This window comes from Triticum dicoccoides, chromosome 7A (assembly GCF_002162155.2).
Source record: "Triticum dicoccoides isolate Atlit2015 ecotype Zavitan chromosome 7A, WEW_v2.0, whole genome shotgun sequence".
Taxonomy (NCBI): Eukaryota; Viridiplantae; Streptophyta; class Magnoliopsida; order Poales; family Poaceae; genus Triticum; species Triticum dicoccoides.
The window spans coordinates 583,680,533-583,698,129 of record NC_041392.1 but is presented as its reverse complement, the minus strand read 5'-3'; the positions used below and the strand labels follow the sequence as shown (position 1 = coordinate 583,698,129).

The following is a 17,597-nucleotide window of genomic DNA, read 5'->3' as shown; positions in this document are numbered from 1 at the left end:
AACATAACTTCTCTAGAAGGTTTCATTCCGTTTCGACTCTGTTTGATATTCTTTTTCTTCGAAACACTAAAACAAGGGGAAAACAGTAACTGGCACTGGGCTCTGGGTCAATAGGTTAGTCCAAAAAGTAATATAAAAGTGTATAATAAAGCCCAATAATGTCCAAGATGGATAATATAATAGCATGGAACAATAAAAAATTATAGATACGTTGGAGACGTATCAAAGATGAACTAGGGTTTGAGATGAGATGGTGCTGGTGAAGATGTTGATGGAGATTGACCCCCTCCCGATGATAGGGTCGTTGGTGATGACGATGGTGATGATTTCCCCCTCCCGGAGGGATGTTTCCCCGGCAGAACAGCTCCGCCGGAGCCCTAGATTGGTTCCGCCAAGGTTCTGCCTCGTGGCGGCGGAGTTTCGTCCCAAGAGCTTGCTTATGATTTTTTTTCCTCGACGAAAGACTCCATATAGCCAAAGATGGGCATCAGAGGGCTGCCAGGGGGCCCACGAGGCAGGGTGCGTGCCCCCCACCCTCATGAACGGTGGGTAGCCCCCCTCTAGTACTTATTTCACCCAATATTTTTTATATATTCTAATACTTGCTCCCGTGAAGTTTCAGGACTTTTGGAGATGTGTAGAATAGGTCTCTAATATTTGCTCCTTTTCCAGCCCAGAATTCTAGCTGTCGGCATTCCCCCTCTTCATGTAAACCTTGTAAAATACGAGATAATAGGCATAAATATTGTGACATAATGTGTAATAACAGCCCATAATGCAATAAATATCGGTATAAAAGCATGACACAAAATGGACATATCAGACCATCATGCTCTCAACCCAATTATAGGTTGGGACATGACGATTTGGTATTTAGAGCCAACAAAAAAATCACCACCCACTTCCTGCCTACCACATGTTCGACGAAATGTCGAGCCAACTAGAGGTGTTCAACGACGGCGTTCTCTGCATCACCGTGCACCATGTGTACTACCCGATCACTAAGGAGACACTACAACAGGTGCTTGTTGTGTATGGTGTGGTGAAGGTCTCCGTGTTCTAGAGAATCCACCATGTGGAGGCAGTGGTTCAGCTTCGATCAAGAGTCGGGGTGGCGCGGGCTCCCGCCTTGCATGGCCGGTGTGTCTACAAGCATGCCTGCCTCCTCAACATCCAGGACGTGTCGCCGAAGTATAACCTGCACTTGTGCTCACTGGTGGAGCTCAAGCAGACCGCAACCATGGCCGAGTACACGACGACATTCTGGGAATGAGTACATCGGCTATGTGAGGCCACTGCACCTGCTTGAATTTGAACATCTACAAGAGCAAAAAAAGGGAAATTCCAATTTGATTGAGGGGGCTGCAGTGATTGGCTGTTTTTGTGCTCTGACTTACAAGTATAAGAGGGCATATTTTTTTGGAAGGCATGTGACCCTGGTATTCTGTAGTTTATCCTTGGCACTTGGGTATCAGCTATTGGGAACATATTACTTATGATCAAGCCCAAGTTATCTGTAGTTTATTGTGGACTAGAACTTGATATCCATCTTGGTTATTGGGACACATGATAGCTATGCTACCCTCAATTACTAGTTATCCACTCTTGGGTGCTCCTTATGTGCTTCAGCACATGTGTGAGTTAATGCTTGCTTTCAGAAAAGGTCGGCCGTATTTACACTTCCAGGAGTCAAATACCAGATGGTTATCACATGTTACAACAGTTCTACATCATGTTGACAAAGAAATTCAGCAAAGCGCAATGCATTCAATTGTTGGAGCCACACCACTTGATACAAAAGGAAATGAATTGTTTACTGGAGGACCTCAGCCCATTATTCACTTTCACTTGCTATGGAAGATAATTCTTATGGTGCCTATACTCACCAACTTGTCTGGTTTCCTTGATGGCATTCAGTGCAACACAGAGAAATTATTGACTGCTTCCCTACATTATTCTACACCATTCCAATGGCTAATTGCAGGGCCATTCTCTAATTGCTTCAATGTCAGTCCGGGAAACTTCTATGTGCATTACCTCAGAACGCTGAAACTGCATTTAAGCAAGTGGGTGTCATGTTTGTCATTTTCTGCAGTGAGATGCCCTTTTAGTTATGGATCATATTTTACTATCGCGGGAACTATGTCCACTAAATTTACAGTTGAAAAGAAACAACCATTGAACTGCTTTTGCCAATTCTTGTGTGGGCTAAGGTTGTGGGATCCTGGCATTTCCCCAATGACGAAAAATAGCCACCTGGTAGTGCAGTTCATGTGTGCAATGGGAATAGTCAATGGGTGTTTGGGAAGCTCAGCCACAATATATTGCTTATGCTGGACATGTCAGTCGTCTATGGGATGTTATGTTGAAAAGTTCTGTGATCTGGGTTATGTATTTCCGAAGGAGCATAACAAGCTATGCACCGTGTGGACTTCTTTTACGGCGAACCTGCTGTCCCGGGCAACACGCGACAAGGACCATGGGCCACTGATACTTCTAACTACTGGAACACATCATCGACCAACCCTAGATGATGTGCTCTGGACATGGGACCCTGGTGGTTTCACTTTGCTGGGCTTGGGAATAGGTCAACATGGTCCTCCTGGAGGTATAATAGAAAATATTCAGAAATTTCACATTGAGTTGGGCAGATTGAACACCACCAAGCACACTTATGGGAAGGATTGCAAATTCTTTCTCCAGCTTGGGATTAGCAGTACAATCATCTCCATGCACATACTACTACTACCACTACTACCATATGATCAAGATGGATTAGCTCTTCCGCTAGACGAGTGTGGCGACATTCCTAATTCAAAGATGTTCATCATCGGCTTGAGGGCCGGCCGAATTTCAAGGGAGGGAGAGTGTAACACCCCACCTATGGGCTGCCGTCAGGGCGTTTGTTACCCGGGCTTCGGTGGGCCGTGGACCATCGTTGTGTGGATTCGGTAGGAGTAGTGGTATAAGTATTGGGCTTGTAATCCTGAGGGAGTCATCGATCAGAAAAAGAAACAAGGCATTAGCCTTCTCCTTCTTTCAGTTCGCCTCCTTCATCATCTCATGCTTTGCTGATCCCCATCCCATACTCCGATTCCTCTGATTTCTCACCCATTTGCTATTGTATCCGAGTGGACCATCATGATCTCAACCCAATCATAGGTTGGGTCATGACACTTGAGGGAGGGATTGGGGATCAAAATCCACGAAGAAAACCTTCAGATCTGTAAGATTCGGGAAGGGATTTGAGAGGGGGAGAGAGAAAACCGCAGTCGGCGTCTCTCTGTTCTTATGTTCTTGGGGGATGTGTGTGGGCTGGCCCGCTGCGGGTACTAAGGCAGAGTATAGCGCCTAACATATCGGTGTTACACTGTCTAGTGTGGCGCCTTAGGCAGGGGTGCTACTTAACTAGGGTGGGGCTGGCCTGCCCTCAAGTGCCACGCTCACAAGCTGTGTAGCGTCTGTCATGTCCGACGCTATCTGAAAAGATTAGCTAGGTGAAATACTTTTACGGACGGTTCATTATGTGAATTTGTTTCTTCCTTAGGTTATTTTTGTCCGTTTTGCCCCGGCCTTTTCTTTCGCCTGCGTTTGCTTGCTGCTGCGGCTTTGCTCGTTCCGCTCACTCTTTTCCCGAGTACGGCTGCCTGCCTCTCTGCTGCGAGGAGTGTCCCTGTTCAGGCCTTCTCTTCTGGGACGGCGGGTGGTGTCGGTCTCAGCGCCATGCTTCTGCTTTGGCAGGGGCGCACACACAGCCACATCTGCGGTGTGGTGCGTGCGTACGCAGGCGCAGCCCTCACCGGGGCTTGACGCTGCTTTGACCGCTGCGCTGCGCGGATGCGACTCCGCTGCCTGCCCGCGGCGCTCGGTTTCCTGCGCGCGACGACGTGACCGGGTGGGGGTGCCATGTCCGTCCATGCGCGGGATGTGTCTCTCTGTACTACTTGGCGAGGTGCGACTGGGTGCGTAGGCGTGGCCGTGTCGGTCGGTGTGATTGCCTGTCCTGGAGTTGGTGGAGGGCGTGTTGACCCGACCGCATGCGGACGGGGGTGGCCCGTGCTCGGGCTGTCTTTTTGGCTGGGGAAGGACAGCGAGATCCGATGGGATGGCGACGCTTCACGGAGTTTCGTTTTCCGGGTCCGAGTTTGAGCAGGTTTTGAACGGCAGGGGGGAGCTACTACTGGCACCACGTTTCGATGGAGATTTCACGTTCTGTGCAGGTGTCTAGTCTAGCTATAGTTGTTGTTGCTATCACACGTTCTAACTCAACCCCGACGTGGCCGTGGCTGATTCAATTTCCTAAGAATGACCAATATTTGGCGGCAACGGCGTATAGTGCACAATTTCTTGGCCTCGTCGACTCAGATATACCTCTTTGCGTGTGTAAGAATTGGGCTTCTCTGAAATGCATTTTTTTTTGCTTTGTTGGTCATTAACAATAGGATTTGGATGGCTGCCCGGCTTCGGCGCAAGGGCAGGCCAAACTGTAACCTTTGCCCGCTATGCAAACAAATGCCAGAATCAGCAGCTCATCTTCTCTTTCAATATTGTTACACAGCTAAAGTTTGGGGTATGATCAAAGCATGGCTTGGTTTACATGATGCCCATCCTACTGATTGAGGAGGTATGGTTTTCGTTAAGGAGTGGTGGCGCAACATTGCTTCCGGCGGGTCACAATTTTGAAGGGCGCTTCTTCCCCTTATGCATCTTATCTCTTGGGAAATCTGAACGAGCGAAATGCACGTGTGTTCCACAGCACCGCTATTTCGGTCGGGTTGCTTGTGACTCGCATCAAACCGAAAACTTGGTTGTGGTGCCTTGTCGGGGCGAGATGTTTGTGTAATATAATGCCGCGAGAGTAAAGTCTGTAACCTGCCATTTGGCCAAGACTTTTAAACCTTCTTCTTATATGAAAATGGCAAGCCTTTTGCTTTTTTGAAAAAAGGAAGATTAGTACAGAAATCCACCGGCTTGTATAGAGGCCTTGCTGCCCCTGATCGGATCGGAGGAAGATGAAGAGCAAGAGAAAGCCATGGGCGATTAGAGGCTGGATAATTAATTTTTGCAGGTTCCTATGTATGGTTTGCTGAATCATTTCATTGCCTACAGAGTACTAGTAGTTCTTTTTGAGAGAGAATACATAGTTAGTAGTGTGTCCCTTACTTTGATTATTCAACCCTCAACGTACCTGCTATTTTTACCGAGTATGTCAAATTTGGGGCCTACTGATCTGGTGGCCGTGTGCAGGCGCACACCCTTCGCAGGTGCCTGGTGGTACGGGCGTTCACGCAAGTAGAGAGTCAACACCAAAGTTTGCCGGAGTAAAAACATGAGGTTAAAGCACCGGAGGCCCACAAACTTTTTTTTTAGGGGAGGCCCACAAACTTGGTTGGTCCCTGATGGTTCAGTTCACAAATTTGCAAAAGCAAGCTCCACTACCCGGGGCCAACGGGAGTCCTATTTACCGCGCACAGAGGGGTGGGTAGCGATCAATCGCGCAAGTGCCCGCGAGCTCGCACACTATTCGGCCGGCCCAGTATGGCTGGCTGGGTTTCTCTCCCACCGGTTTTGGGTAGGTTCTTGAACCATTTTCCCCTTTTTTTTCATTCTTGTTTTTTCTCTTGTTTTTTTCTTTCTTTTATCTTTTTATCTTTATCAATTCCGCAAACTTCTTTTCAAACTCGTGGACTTTTTACCTAATCCGCAAACATTTTCTCAAACATGTGATTTTTTCTTCTGAAAATTGCGAATTTATTTTAAATTTACGAATTGTTTCATAAATTGTGAACAAATCAACTTCACAATAATTTTTCAAGTTGTGGTTTTTTAAACAGGTGAACATTTTTGTGAAATTTCATGAATATTTTTAAAATTCATTAACATTTTCTGAAATCTGAGAATATTTATTGAAATCTGAATATTTTTTTTGAAATTTGGGATCATTTTATACATTCATGGACGTTTTTTGAATCAGCAAATATTTTTAAAGTTTGGGAAATATTTTTTAAATTCATGAATACTTTTAAAATTGGTAAAATATTTTTTAAATCCACAAAAAAGTTATTTTTTCTGAAATTCTAGAACAATTTTTAAATTCAGTTTTCTAAAAAATATTTCCAAATTTGTGTAATTTCGAACATTTTTTCGGAGTTAAAAAATAAAAGAAAAGAAAACAAGGGGGCCACGTGCCTGCACATGGGCTCGCCCTAATCGTGGGAGAGAGGGAGGGGCGCATATTTGTAAGCTATTTTCTGTGCAGATCGCTGAATAGGACTCCCGGCGAATATTGCCAGTTGTGCACGGGCACCATGGTGCCCGTTTCAAAAATACATTTTTTAAAGCGCAGAAAATGTTGAAATTTTTTGTAAACACAAACACACATATATACTACATATGTGCAAAAATTCATTACATTTTAGTTTCACATGTGGCGTACAAAAAAAAGACAAATATGTATTTTCAAATGGCCGGAATTTTCTTTTTGTACAGCTTACGAATTACATTTTTTCAAAACAAAATTTCTTGGATCCATAGTGAATACATACAGGTTTCCACAGAATTTGATTTTTTTTAATAAATAAATATGATTTATATTATTTTTTCAGAAAAAAAGGGAACCATGGTGCCCGAGCAGTAGCACACAAGCTTTGCATTCGACTCCCGGGGGCAACTAATCCACAGGTCGCCCCTAGAGGGCCTTTCCAGCAGGCAATCTCTATGGAGCGGAGCCGCCATTTGACGCGCGCTGGGAGGAGTAACCTTTTTTTCTCATGAATGTTGACAGGAGAACTGTTACATCCATAGAAAGGGCTACTGCAAAAACACCTCAAAGGAGGAAGCATAGCAAAAACCTGAACAACGACAAGTCATACCTAGCTAGACTAGGTCCAAAGCACTATAGACAGTACAGTACAAGAGAGGCCAACACCACACAAAACACAGCCGAGCAATCAACGTCACCTACGCCGCTATCAAAGTGCATACCGACACCATCGCATTGGGTCTGCTATAAACATACTCGCCAACCTCGGCCAACCTCATCGACACCGAAGAACGGCATGCCCGTAAGAAGACCTTATCAGGCTATCAGCAGATCAGTTCATGCAAGTGGGTCCCACTTACTTGTACAGATGCCCTTAGTAGAACCTCGGTGTTTAAATTTTTCAACCTTATGCCATGTACGTAATTTCAAGATATTATCTGAAACCTTCGAATATGACGCCTCGAATATGACTCGAGGCGTCGACAAGATACATCATGCATTTTGGAGGTCCAGACAGATTTCACTTGATTCTTTGCTGATAGTAAAAAATATATGTTTGGTCATATTCTAACTCACTGGAATAGAGTTTGGAATTTATAATTCAATTTTTTTGTGGCATCCAAATACTAATATTTCTGAAATCCAACTAATGGGAGCAAAACAGAGTGTACAAATAATTAAGCTATTATGCACGGGTGTACCCGTGCTGGAGAGGTTGTAACTTGATGTAAATGATGGCAGAAAATATGGCTATTAACCAACAGAACATCATATGCAGTTGACGCCATCAGCAAATAATTCTTGGGCAAATGTTTTCCATATATATTCTTGACATGACAATCAGTGTACTTCCTTTCCTTCCCCCTCATTTTCCTAAGACAACATAGGTGTATATACCCCTATCCTTTCCTTTCTCTGTAAGAACTAACAACAAAACACAACAAAATGGCTACAAGCATACAGAGTTGTGAGAATCTGCGGTTATGTTAGAACATTGTATAGCTGCACAGCGCCGTTACTAGCAATACAAACAAGGGCTTGTGCCACTGAAATCTCCATCCAGATGAGATATCATGTGCATTCACAGTATATATTGATCCAGTCTTGTCATCCTTGATTTTAATGCTGGAGGAGCCTGAAACCAAAATGAGCAGGTTCGACATGAACTTTTGTGGAATATTCTTTCTACAAACATTCTCGTAGTGCGAGATGGTCTCTGGTTGAGTGCATAAAGGAACACCGTCGTATTTTTACAGAAAAGCACAAGAAACTTACAGTTGTAATCGGTCCATCCAATAACTTGGTTTTCCAAATCATAAAGAACCAGTCTGTTTGAAAATGCTAGATCTGAAAATAAGTTGGCAAACATTAGATGCAGCGTCTGGACAAAACTACTAATTTAATACTCCCTACGTTCCAAAATAAGTGTCGTACACGACACACGACACTTATTTTGGAACGGAGGGAGTAGTTGAAACCAACATGTACCTCCCAAAAGCACCATATCTTTTCCATCCTTGGTTTGCAATCCACCAGTCTGGAACCCCATGCAGTACAGCTCCTGCATAGCAGGAAATCTATTCAGTACTACAAAATATGTAATATCGCAATATTTTTCTTAACTGAATATGATTATATAACGATAACTTAATTAAAGTGGCATTGAAAATACAAATCGCCCCAATACATAAAAGACTTGCGGACCAGTGCACTAAAAGAGGAAAGAGAGGTCTACAGTGGCTCTCAAGAGAGGCCATGCACGCAGGTACAATGCGACCCAACTACTCTCCGGGATCATACCGCGCAACCCTAATGCACCAGCTCAGCACCAGGCACAAGCTTCTTCTGGATATTCAAGCCGGCAGACATGCTGCGTAGCTCCGTTGAAGGTGCAGTCATTTCAATGCTTCCATAGGAGCCAAGCAGACAGCAATGATAATACAGCTAAAATCATCTTTTATGAAACAATCACAAGTAGCAACTTTATATATAGGAAAAGGGTTGATGAGTTGCGCAACTATTTGTTTAGAATCATGACAAACCGAATTAAACTCCAAAAAATTTCTGACCTATTTAACTATAATAAGCATGGCCATAAGAGCCATCACTGTCCTTCAGGAAAAAAAGATCAAATAAAAGCAGAAATCAAAAAGGATGCCTTCTGGAAATAACTCCGGGATAATACTGCAACTAGGGTTCATGTCATCCCAGAATCTGAGTCGTGCTGCAAACAGAGGGACTGAAATATAGATACTAAAACAATGTCTTAGTGAACTCCTAAATTCAATATCGATTAGGGTGAGACCAGTACAGGCAGCTGTTGCGAGTTGGGGTCATTCCCATTCCATTACCTCAAAATCCCTATTCCCTAGGGTAAGCTCCTGAGCGAGGAGTGGAAGGGACAGAAGACTGGTTTGAGAAAAAAATCAGTAGTTGAAAGGGCAAGCTGTTGTCTTATGGAGGACAACTCCTGATCAATGCGGTGCCGACCAATCTACCAATGTGTATGTTGTCCTTTTTAAGATACCTAAAGGGGGTATGCAAACGAATGAAATTTACTACAGAGCCAAGTTTTTCTAGCAAAGTGAAGAGCATAAATGGAAATATTGGTTAACTAAGTGGAGCACCATTTGTAAACTGGAAGTTCAAGGCGGCCTTGGAACGGAGGATCCGGGGATAAATAAACAAATAAATGTTTGCTCAACAAATAGTTGTTCAATCTGCTAAGTAAAGATGCGGTATGACAACAATTATTAGGAAATAAATATCTCCACTCCAAATAGGTAGGTGTTTAGTCATCTCGTCCTATTTTAGCCGGTTGTGGCAACTTATCTTTTTTGGTTACCTTTTCTTTTGCTCCGAATGAGCTTGTACTAGACCGCGGATCTTGGTGATACTTTGCTTAATAAAAGGGCTGCATGCATCATCATGATGCAGAGGCCAGGGGCAATCCTCCTTTTCAAAACAAAAACCTGTCACAAGTGACGTTGAATCGGAAGGACTCACCATTCTGGATGGGCCTTTTAAGAGTCAAAAGACAATTTCCGTTGTCTGGTACGGCTGAAAAGTATATTTGGAGGCATACCAGGCCACAGGGTTAGTCTGTCCAGAGGATGCCCTTAGGAGTCAAGGTGCTCCTTTCTTCAACGGCGCCCAATGTCGCCTGGCCACCCACGTGGTGGTCCGAGGGTTGGTGTAGATGGCCGAATTCGAGTCTTCAAACTTCTCTCAATTCTTGAGAGTTTCCACCTAAATATGAGCAAGTTTACCAAAAGCATCCAAAAGGTGATGCTAGCGGGCGGGGCAGTGTAAAGGGACCACCGTAGTGTCCACTCGGGCGGCAGGCGGTGGTCTCGCTAGCCAGTTAGCGGGCAGGACTCGAAGGGGCAATGGCCCTTGTAGGTGCGAGAAACACCCGACGCTTTTAGGAAACCGTCGTCTGGATCCTTAATCTAGCTTTCAACCCCATGGACGGGTCTTGGTTCTTAATATCGTCCGAGAGTCCTCATTGATGACATCGTTCAAGGTAGAAGCCCACTGCTCGCGACAATTCTCCCGCTCCCGTCCAAGGCACCGGGCCGCAGTATCCTTCATGGACGGGTCTTTGTCCTCAATGTCGTCTGAGGGTACTCGTTGGTGACGTCGTTCGGGGTAGAAGCCTGCTGCTTGCGACAATTGCTCCATCCACTTCCAGGCCACAGTATCCCTCTTGCGACATTATACCCTTGCGGGATCTAGATGGGGGTCCCATAGACCAACACTAGTCCTTCCTACGCACTTTGTTCTCGTGCGCACCCAGGATCAACTTCCCAGGCGGTCACCCATATCCTCAAATTGCTCCAAGCCAAACACGCTAACTTTGAGGTTCCACGTCCTCGTCAGCCCAACAGGAACGTTCCCTCTTACTTAGCACTCATCTATGCACGACAGTGCCAACATCCACATGTGCCCATGTCGTGTGCCACGACAGACCCACGACAGACAACACGCACCATGTATATGTCTGCGCCACTGACCCACACATGCTTGTGTAATTGCGAGGGCCGGCTTTGATACCATTTGTAATGCCCCGGCCACAACCACTGGTTTCCAACTGTTACGCCTGACAAGATCTAGATTGGCCCCACAAACCCAACACTAGTCTTTCCTGTGCACTTTATCCTCACTCGTGTGCACCCGGGATCAACCTCTCGGTCGGTCACCCATCCTCAAGTTGCTCCAAGCCAAGCATGCTTAACTTTGAGGTTCGTTGCAAATGGCCTCCCACAAAAGAAGGAATTACTTGTTAGTCTATCATTCTTATTAAGCTAGGATGTCACACACATTGCCTTGTCCTCAACCGGGCTACGTCTAGCTAGCCAAGGCTTTACCTCGTTCCAGCCTAGGTCGCTGATTCCCGTGCCTCCCCCACTCTTTTCTTGTTCCATTGCCAAGTGTGAGAGAGAGAGTGCTAAGTGCCTCCCCCCAAGTGAGGGGAGGCCCTGTATTTACAAGGGGATCTCCTGGGATTTTATCATACAACGCCTTGCCTCTTCTCTAATATTAAAGGTGGGATGGTGGAAGGGGTATCCTTGTGATATTGCTGTAGGGTTCTAGTGATTCCTATGTCTATTTACCATCCGCTCTCATCTCTTCATGCATGAGAGGAAGAGAGGTTGTGCGTGATATGATATCACAAGAATGCCCTTCCAGGATCTCCATCTCTTCCTTTTCCGAGGTATCCTCGATATGCGAGAACCTTCTACTATCCAACTTTGAGAATACTGATGTAGCGTGCACAGGATGTGCTTTGCATCCATACGTTAGGTCTAACTTCTGGCTTTTGAGCTCACGAGTTAGGGCTCTCACATTCTGGTTGTCGTTTGGAAGTCTTCTAATCCTCGACAATATTTTACGTCAACTCCCGGTGACTCACCTTGCTCTTGGCTCCGTCTTGGTGGCTAGGCCGTAGCACTCCGGATTTACGGGCTTGTCATGAACCAACAACATGCATGATGGGCCCGCGAGGATGGGTGCCAAAATTCCCATCTCCGGCTTATACTAGGTACTCCCTCCGTCCCATAATATAGGATGTTTTTTGACACTAGTGTAGTGTCAAAAAACGTCTTACATTATGAGACGGAGGTAGTAATGATGGGAAGGAGGCTCGTGTGGGTATTCTCACATACCTAGATCACTATGAGTGATGTTTGCATCGATAGGATGTGGACTCCTTATACAATAGCCCGTCAAAAATCGGGTGATTGAGCAATGCCCGTCCAAGTTGCTGCATCAATCCTAGAGAGGGGCAACACACTAACCCAGATGGATGTAAATGTAGAGTTTGTGTGACTAATCTTGTTTGGCTTTGAGGCCATCGACGGGGTGATGATCGTGGTTTGGGCATTATAGGGCCATCGGTGTTTCCTCCCTTTTCCAGCTAGGATGGCAAGATGGGGTCATTGATGACGATCCTCTTGCTATAACGTTATTGAGTCACGCTTGTGACTTCGTCATTTCATTCGGAAAGTTTGTGTGTCTAGTCATCCACGATGTTGCGCGGCTTGGGGCAGTTTGAGTGCCATGGTCCTTCCATGGAGGGCTGCTGCAGCCCGACGTTGCAATTCTTCTTTGAAGGACCGACATGGCCTGATGTGGTCTAGGGGCATTGATCCTTTCTTGCATGGTCTCATGTGGCTTGACGTGATGTTAGTGCCCTCAGGGCTCTTAACCCTGGAGGCGATTTTGAAATTACGCCCCCGGTGACCGTGAGTCTCTTCTATATCTTTGACATTATGGTTATGGGCCATGGTTGTGGGTTGTGCTCTTGAACTTTTTTTGCCAATGGCAATATGTCACCTGCATACCTTCAACGATGCCTTGAAGGAACCTTGCACCGGGAACGACATGTCTCTTGCATATCTTCAACGTCATCCAATGGTATGGTTCCCGACCATGGTGGCGCCTTGAAGGAACTCTGCCGCCATGAGCAACATCTCTTGCATACTTCAACATCGTGATTCCCCATCATGGTGGCGGTCTTGAAGGAACCTTGCTACCGAGGGTAGCGTGTCTCCTGCATATTTTCAACGTCATGGTTCTCAACCATGGTGTCTTGAAGGACCTTGCCACCACAAGTGAATCTTCTCACTCTTCCTCCGAGTTGTCGTGGTTCGCGTTACTGGTTTCAATCTTCTCACTCTACCAGCTGTCTCATCATTTGGTAATTCTGGCTTCACGACCCCAACTATGGTCCTATCTCTACATAGCACTTTGAGCTCCTTCGGTATCCTAGTCTAGGGTCATGAAGCTTGGCGAGACATGGTGAAAATATCTAGAGACTTGGTGAAGGCAACCTTCGAGCCAGAATTTCATGGCTCTCATGTACAGACAATCGAGCGAATTTCAAGGCATCGAACCCGTAGCCGTGTTATCATGGGAAGCAGAGTTAAGCTATCAAAACTGACAAAAGTCCAAATCAAACAATTATGGAAACAAAGAGGGCCGACGTGTGTTGAAGAACAGCTGGCAGTATTTGACTTGCTACGAGCCAGCTGTTAAATGTTTAGCTCATGTGCTAAGCAAAGACCAGCAAAAAAGGAAATGGCATGGGATAGCTTGTTTGTTCTGTTTTTACTCAAGAAAGATGTAATTATGAAAATGTGAATTCTGGAAGCAAGTTACGATTACAGTCAGCTAGCAGTGGCACTGTCTAGTACTCCCTCATTCGAAAAATAAGTGTCGCTTAGTAACTTCATGGAGCCATGAAGAGAAGTTCAAAATTTTATTCCTCAAAAAAGAAGGTCAGCTTTGTGCCATTTCATTTTAGGAGAACAAATCCCACATAAAAAAGGGCAGCCCAGTGCACGTAGCTCCTGCTTGCGCAGGGTCTGGGAAAGGGTCAGGAGAACAAATCCCACAGTTAAAACTAATTGAACATACTTCTGAAATGAAGACAGTTCAACAGGCAAGCATGGCACAATATTATGAGTACGTGACACTGACGATAGATAAAGTACAGGGTCAAATGAAACTACATAAATGTAACTCACTATGGGTCTATGATATACACCATATATGACATGAGGGAATAGAATATAATGAGTCACAAGTACACTCCAAGCGCATCACTAACACCCGAGGTATGGAATAGGAATATATATACTGATTACTCAAAATATAGAAACACTCATACATTTTATAGTCAGAAAGCAAGGAAATCATGGAATGAAGTAAGAGGAGCAAAACATTTTTTTTTATGTCACCTTAAGAATACCAGCAAACGCAGAGGCATTAAATTTCGTGTGTGTGTGTGTGTGTTTTGGAGCCAGTTGAAAAGTTTGTTGATGCAGTTCAACAAATTGTTAAGTAGACTTTCTTAAAAACACAAAACTAAACAAATCGTGGAGAACATAAGTAAGCATGACAAAAATTGAGTTGTGCGCTTAAATTGTAGATGTAATGCTGCTAGTTATATATTTTCCTAGAAAGTAGAAACAGTCCAGAGCAATGGTTTATTACCCCATTTTGAAAAAGATAGTCATGTGGATGAATATTCAGTGGAAGGCCGCCCTCAAAGTGAAAGGTGATTATAGGAAATCCATCGTCTACACTGCAAAAAATTGAGCAGAAGTATCAGAAACATAGGAAGATAAAAACATCAGAATAACAATCTTTATTTGAATCAAGATATCCATTTGCCCTAGTCTCTTGTTTAGTAGAAAAAAATAGACAAAATGAGGATATAACCCCTTCGTGTTGTGCATAAGGCCACTATCGATATCTACCATCTAGTGTGAACTTCATGGAGAGTGAGTGTATAAGCGGCCACAATCGAGAAGTGAGCATACCTTCCAGAATATCTGAAACATTGGAAATCTTGATCATTTTTTAAGGGCATCTCTCCATACTGAGCAAATACCTATAAATGAACAAGTGAAGAAGATATGATGATTAGGACAACAAGCCCTCCGCTGCAAGGATTGGTTCACATCGAAGCTTCCATACCTTAGACATTATAGCATTATAAACCACCCCTGGTAGATACGCCAATGTTGTTCCACTGTCAATAATGGTACCCTTACTTTCCTCTATACCAAAAATATTTGTTGGAAGCTGTAGCTTAACACCACCAACATCAATTGCTTCCAAGTTGACATTGTAATGCGGCCTACAAAGTAAGTTCTCATAGGGTGTCAAATACAAAAAAAAAATCAGTGACTTACATGGCAAAAGTATGCTTAAGATGTACAACCAATGTATATTTCCTAAAATTATATCATGATAAAAGAATATTTGTCCTTGACTAGTCTCCTAAATTATGTCTAAAGATGGGTGGTTTGTCCTAGACTCTTACTACTAAACTATGCCTGTGGCTGAACTGTGATAGATATAACAAAATAGCTGCAGAAACAATTAATTGACATACAGTTAGCAGTAGGACCCAATTATCAATACATTTTTATACAACTTGAGGCACATGAACAGGTCGAAGTGTCAGGCATGGAGAGTCAACAAAATATCTGATGTGGCATGTTAGAAACAAGATCTCTTGGTTAAGTCACATTTGGTTATTCTGATGTGGCATCTTAGAGACCAGATCACATCCAACACCACTAAAGTCACACCTCATGATCTTGTTCTTGTTAAATCTAAACACCATGGATTCCAAAATCTGTCCCCGTAGCTCTATAGTTTCATATATCATCTACTAGCACCACATCATCAGCACAGAGCACACAAAGGAATCATGAAGAAACATCCGAAGGAAGTAAACATAGAACAGTAAGATGACATACATGCCGGGCACCAACGGCGTTGTGCTCACTTTGGGCTGCACGACATCCCCAATAGCAAAAATCCCTCCACCATTTATGGTGTCCAAGCAATGTGCGAAGACCTTCCTCACTTTTCCTGCAGCCGCTAACTGCGACAGCATGGATGAATTTGACTGACCAAATCCAAGAATCCCGTCAAGAGCCTGGCTTGACGACCCCAAATCTCCACCAATCTTAGCACCGCACCTACAAATAAAGGCAAAATTACTATCAGCTTCCAGCTCACTGCCAAAGAAATTAAATTAAAGTGTTTCCTAGAGAGCGTACCCAAACGTGATGCTTGTATTGGCCGGGGTGGTTTGGCTATTGCCAGACACCTGGTTGTACTGCAAGAAGTCCGTGACAAAGAATCCCGTCGTGGAGCTTCCGTCTCCGTATGAGATGCTGTACTGGCACGGCGCGGCGGGGACGCAGGACGGGAGCACGCCGCCGTGAGTCGCCACGCAGAACTCCTGGCCGCACGTGACCCCGGTGCCGCTCGACGATCCGCTCGGGTCGTACAGCGTCAGCTCTATCTACAACACCCGCCACGGCCGGTCGTCAGGATTCAGGAACCAAATCGAACGCTGACGCCTGAGCAAGCATCGAATCCGCGGAGCGGAGCAGAGGAATTGCAGGGGAAACGGAAGGGATGCGAGCGAGTCGAGAGAGTACCCCGAGACCGCTCTTGCGGGGGCAGGTGTCGCAGGAGACGCAGTTGACCCAGAGTATGTCGCTGCCGGTGTCCACCTGCACGTAGTAGCTCTTGGCCGGCGTGCCGATCCCAATCTGCGTGAAATAGAGCCTGCACCGCCCGGTCAAGTCAGACGCGCCCGCCGGAGAGCGAGAGGGGAAAACGCACGCTACGCACTAGTACAGTAGCAGAAAGGAGCGGCGCGGGCGCGGGCGCGCGAATCGACTGATTATTACCCGGTCTCGGTGGGGAGGCCGTTGCCGCCGAGGGGCAGGTCGACGGCGGCGGCGAGGGAGCGGCCGTGGCGGCGCGCGTCGTGCTCCCGGAGGCCCGCCAGGTGCTTGCCGCTCCCGTCGTGGCGCGGGAACTTGCGGCGCACCTCGAAGACGCCCGTGGCGGCCGCGCGGGCGGGGGCGAGCGCCGCCGACAGCGCGAGGAGGAGGAGGAGGGCGAGAGTAGCGCGAGAAGCGCCACGGGGCGGCCCCATCCGTCGGGCTTGGCTTGGCTTCGCTAGCTTGCTTAGCTGATCCACCGCTAGCGACAGCGGCAGCGAGCGAGGAGGGGGGAAGACTGGCGACAGAAGTTTCCGCGTTAAGGCAGCGGGAAAGGGGGGAAGCCGACGGAAAGAAGGCGAGGCCGCGGTGGAGGAAACGAGGCGACGACCGACCGATGGGGGCGTGGAAATCGGACATGGCGTGCACGTATTTAAAAAACTCGGCAAATCTCCTACGGGCCACAGGCCGGAGTCGGCGCGCCTACGTCCGTGGGCCCCGCTGGTCCGACGTGTGTGCGGGCGGGCGGGCGGCGGTGTGGGTGCGGATTGACCTGTAGTTTGTTTGTTTTTTTTGGAACGGTCGATCGACCTGTTTAGTTGGGTACACGTTCTTTCGTGCCCTTTCTCTCCGTTTCTGGGTGGGTTTGGCCGGCCTCGGTTCACTTCAATGCTTCGGTGCCGCCGGTGGTCGGCGTCCGTGGCTGCGCCGGTACGGCCCTTCCGGGTGCTTCTACGTGCGGGCCGATGCCAGATCTGGTGTGGCAAGACTGCTGGATCGGGGAAGCTTTGCTTTTAAGCATCTCCAATGATTTACTGATAGTTATCCAAAAACCGTAGTAATTTGTTGGTAACATATACGCTCAAATGTCCATAAGGTATAGAGAACCGCTCGCAGGTGGCGGCAAGGAAAATAGTGTCTGGTCAAAATGATCTTTCAGCTAATGAGCTACTAGTTGAAGCGATCAAAGTGTTGCTTGGGCCTTTTGATGAGTTCCAGGTTGCTTGGGTGCGACGGTCAGCGGATAAAGTCGTGCATATCTTAGCTAGGAATGGTTGTTGTAACTCTTTGTG

General features: G+C 46.1%; 1 protein-coding gene across 1 annotated transcript; it reads right to left on the bottom strand.

Annotated features, from left to right (window-relative positions):
- Window positions 1–7,536: 7,536 nt before the first annotated feature.
- On the bottom strand, window positions 7,537–16,920 carry LOC119329486 (aspartic proteinase 39-like). Its single transcript, XM_037602541.1, has 10 exons — window positions 16,489–16,920; window positions 16,234–16,363; window positions 15,847–16,094; window positions 15,541–15,765; window positions 14,750–14,912; window positions 14,593–14,663; window positions 14,264–14,354; window positions 8,252–8,324; window positions 8,039–8,110; window positions 7,537–7,898 (listed from the first exon to the last, which is right to left on the bottom strand). The coding sequence occupies exons 1-10, from the start codon at window positions 16,737–16,739 to the stop codon at window positions 7,750–7,752; spliced, it is 1,473 nt and encodes a 490-aa protein (XP_037458438.1). The 5' UTR covers window positions 16,740–16,920; the 3' UTR covers window positions 7,537–7,749.
- Window positions 16,921–17,597: the final 677 nt, after the last annotated feature.

Excerpts from the sequence above, each read along its gene's own strand:
- LOC119329486 (XM_037602541.1), bottom strand. The coding sequence starts at position 16,739 with ATGGGGCCGCCCCGTGGCGCTTCTCGCGCTACTCTCGCCCTCCTCCTC. Across the intron at positions 8,325-14,263 it reads ACTATCTTTTTCAAAATGGG|GAGCTGTACTGCATGGGGTT; the intron begins GTAATAAACCAT and ends CCTGCTATGCAG. Across the intron at positions 8,111-8,251 it reads AGATATGGTGCTTTTGGGAG|ATCTAGCATTTTCAAACAGA; the intron begins GTACATGTTGGT and ends ACTTATTTTCAG.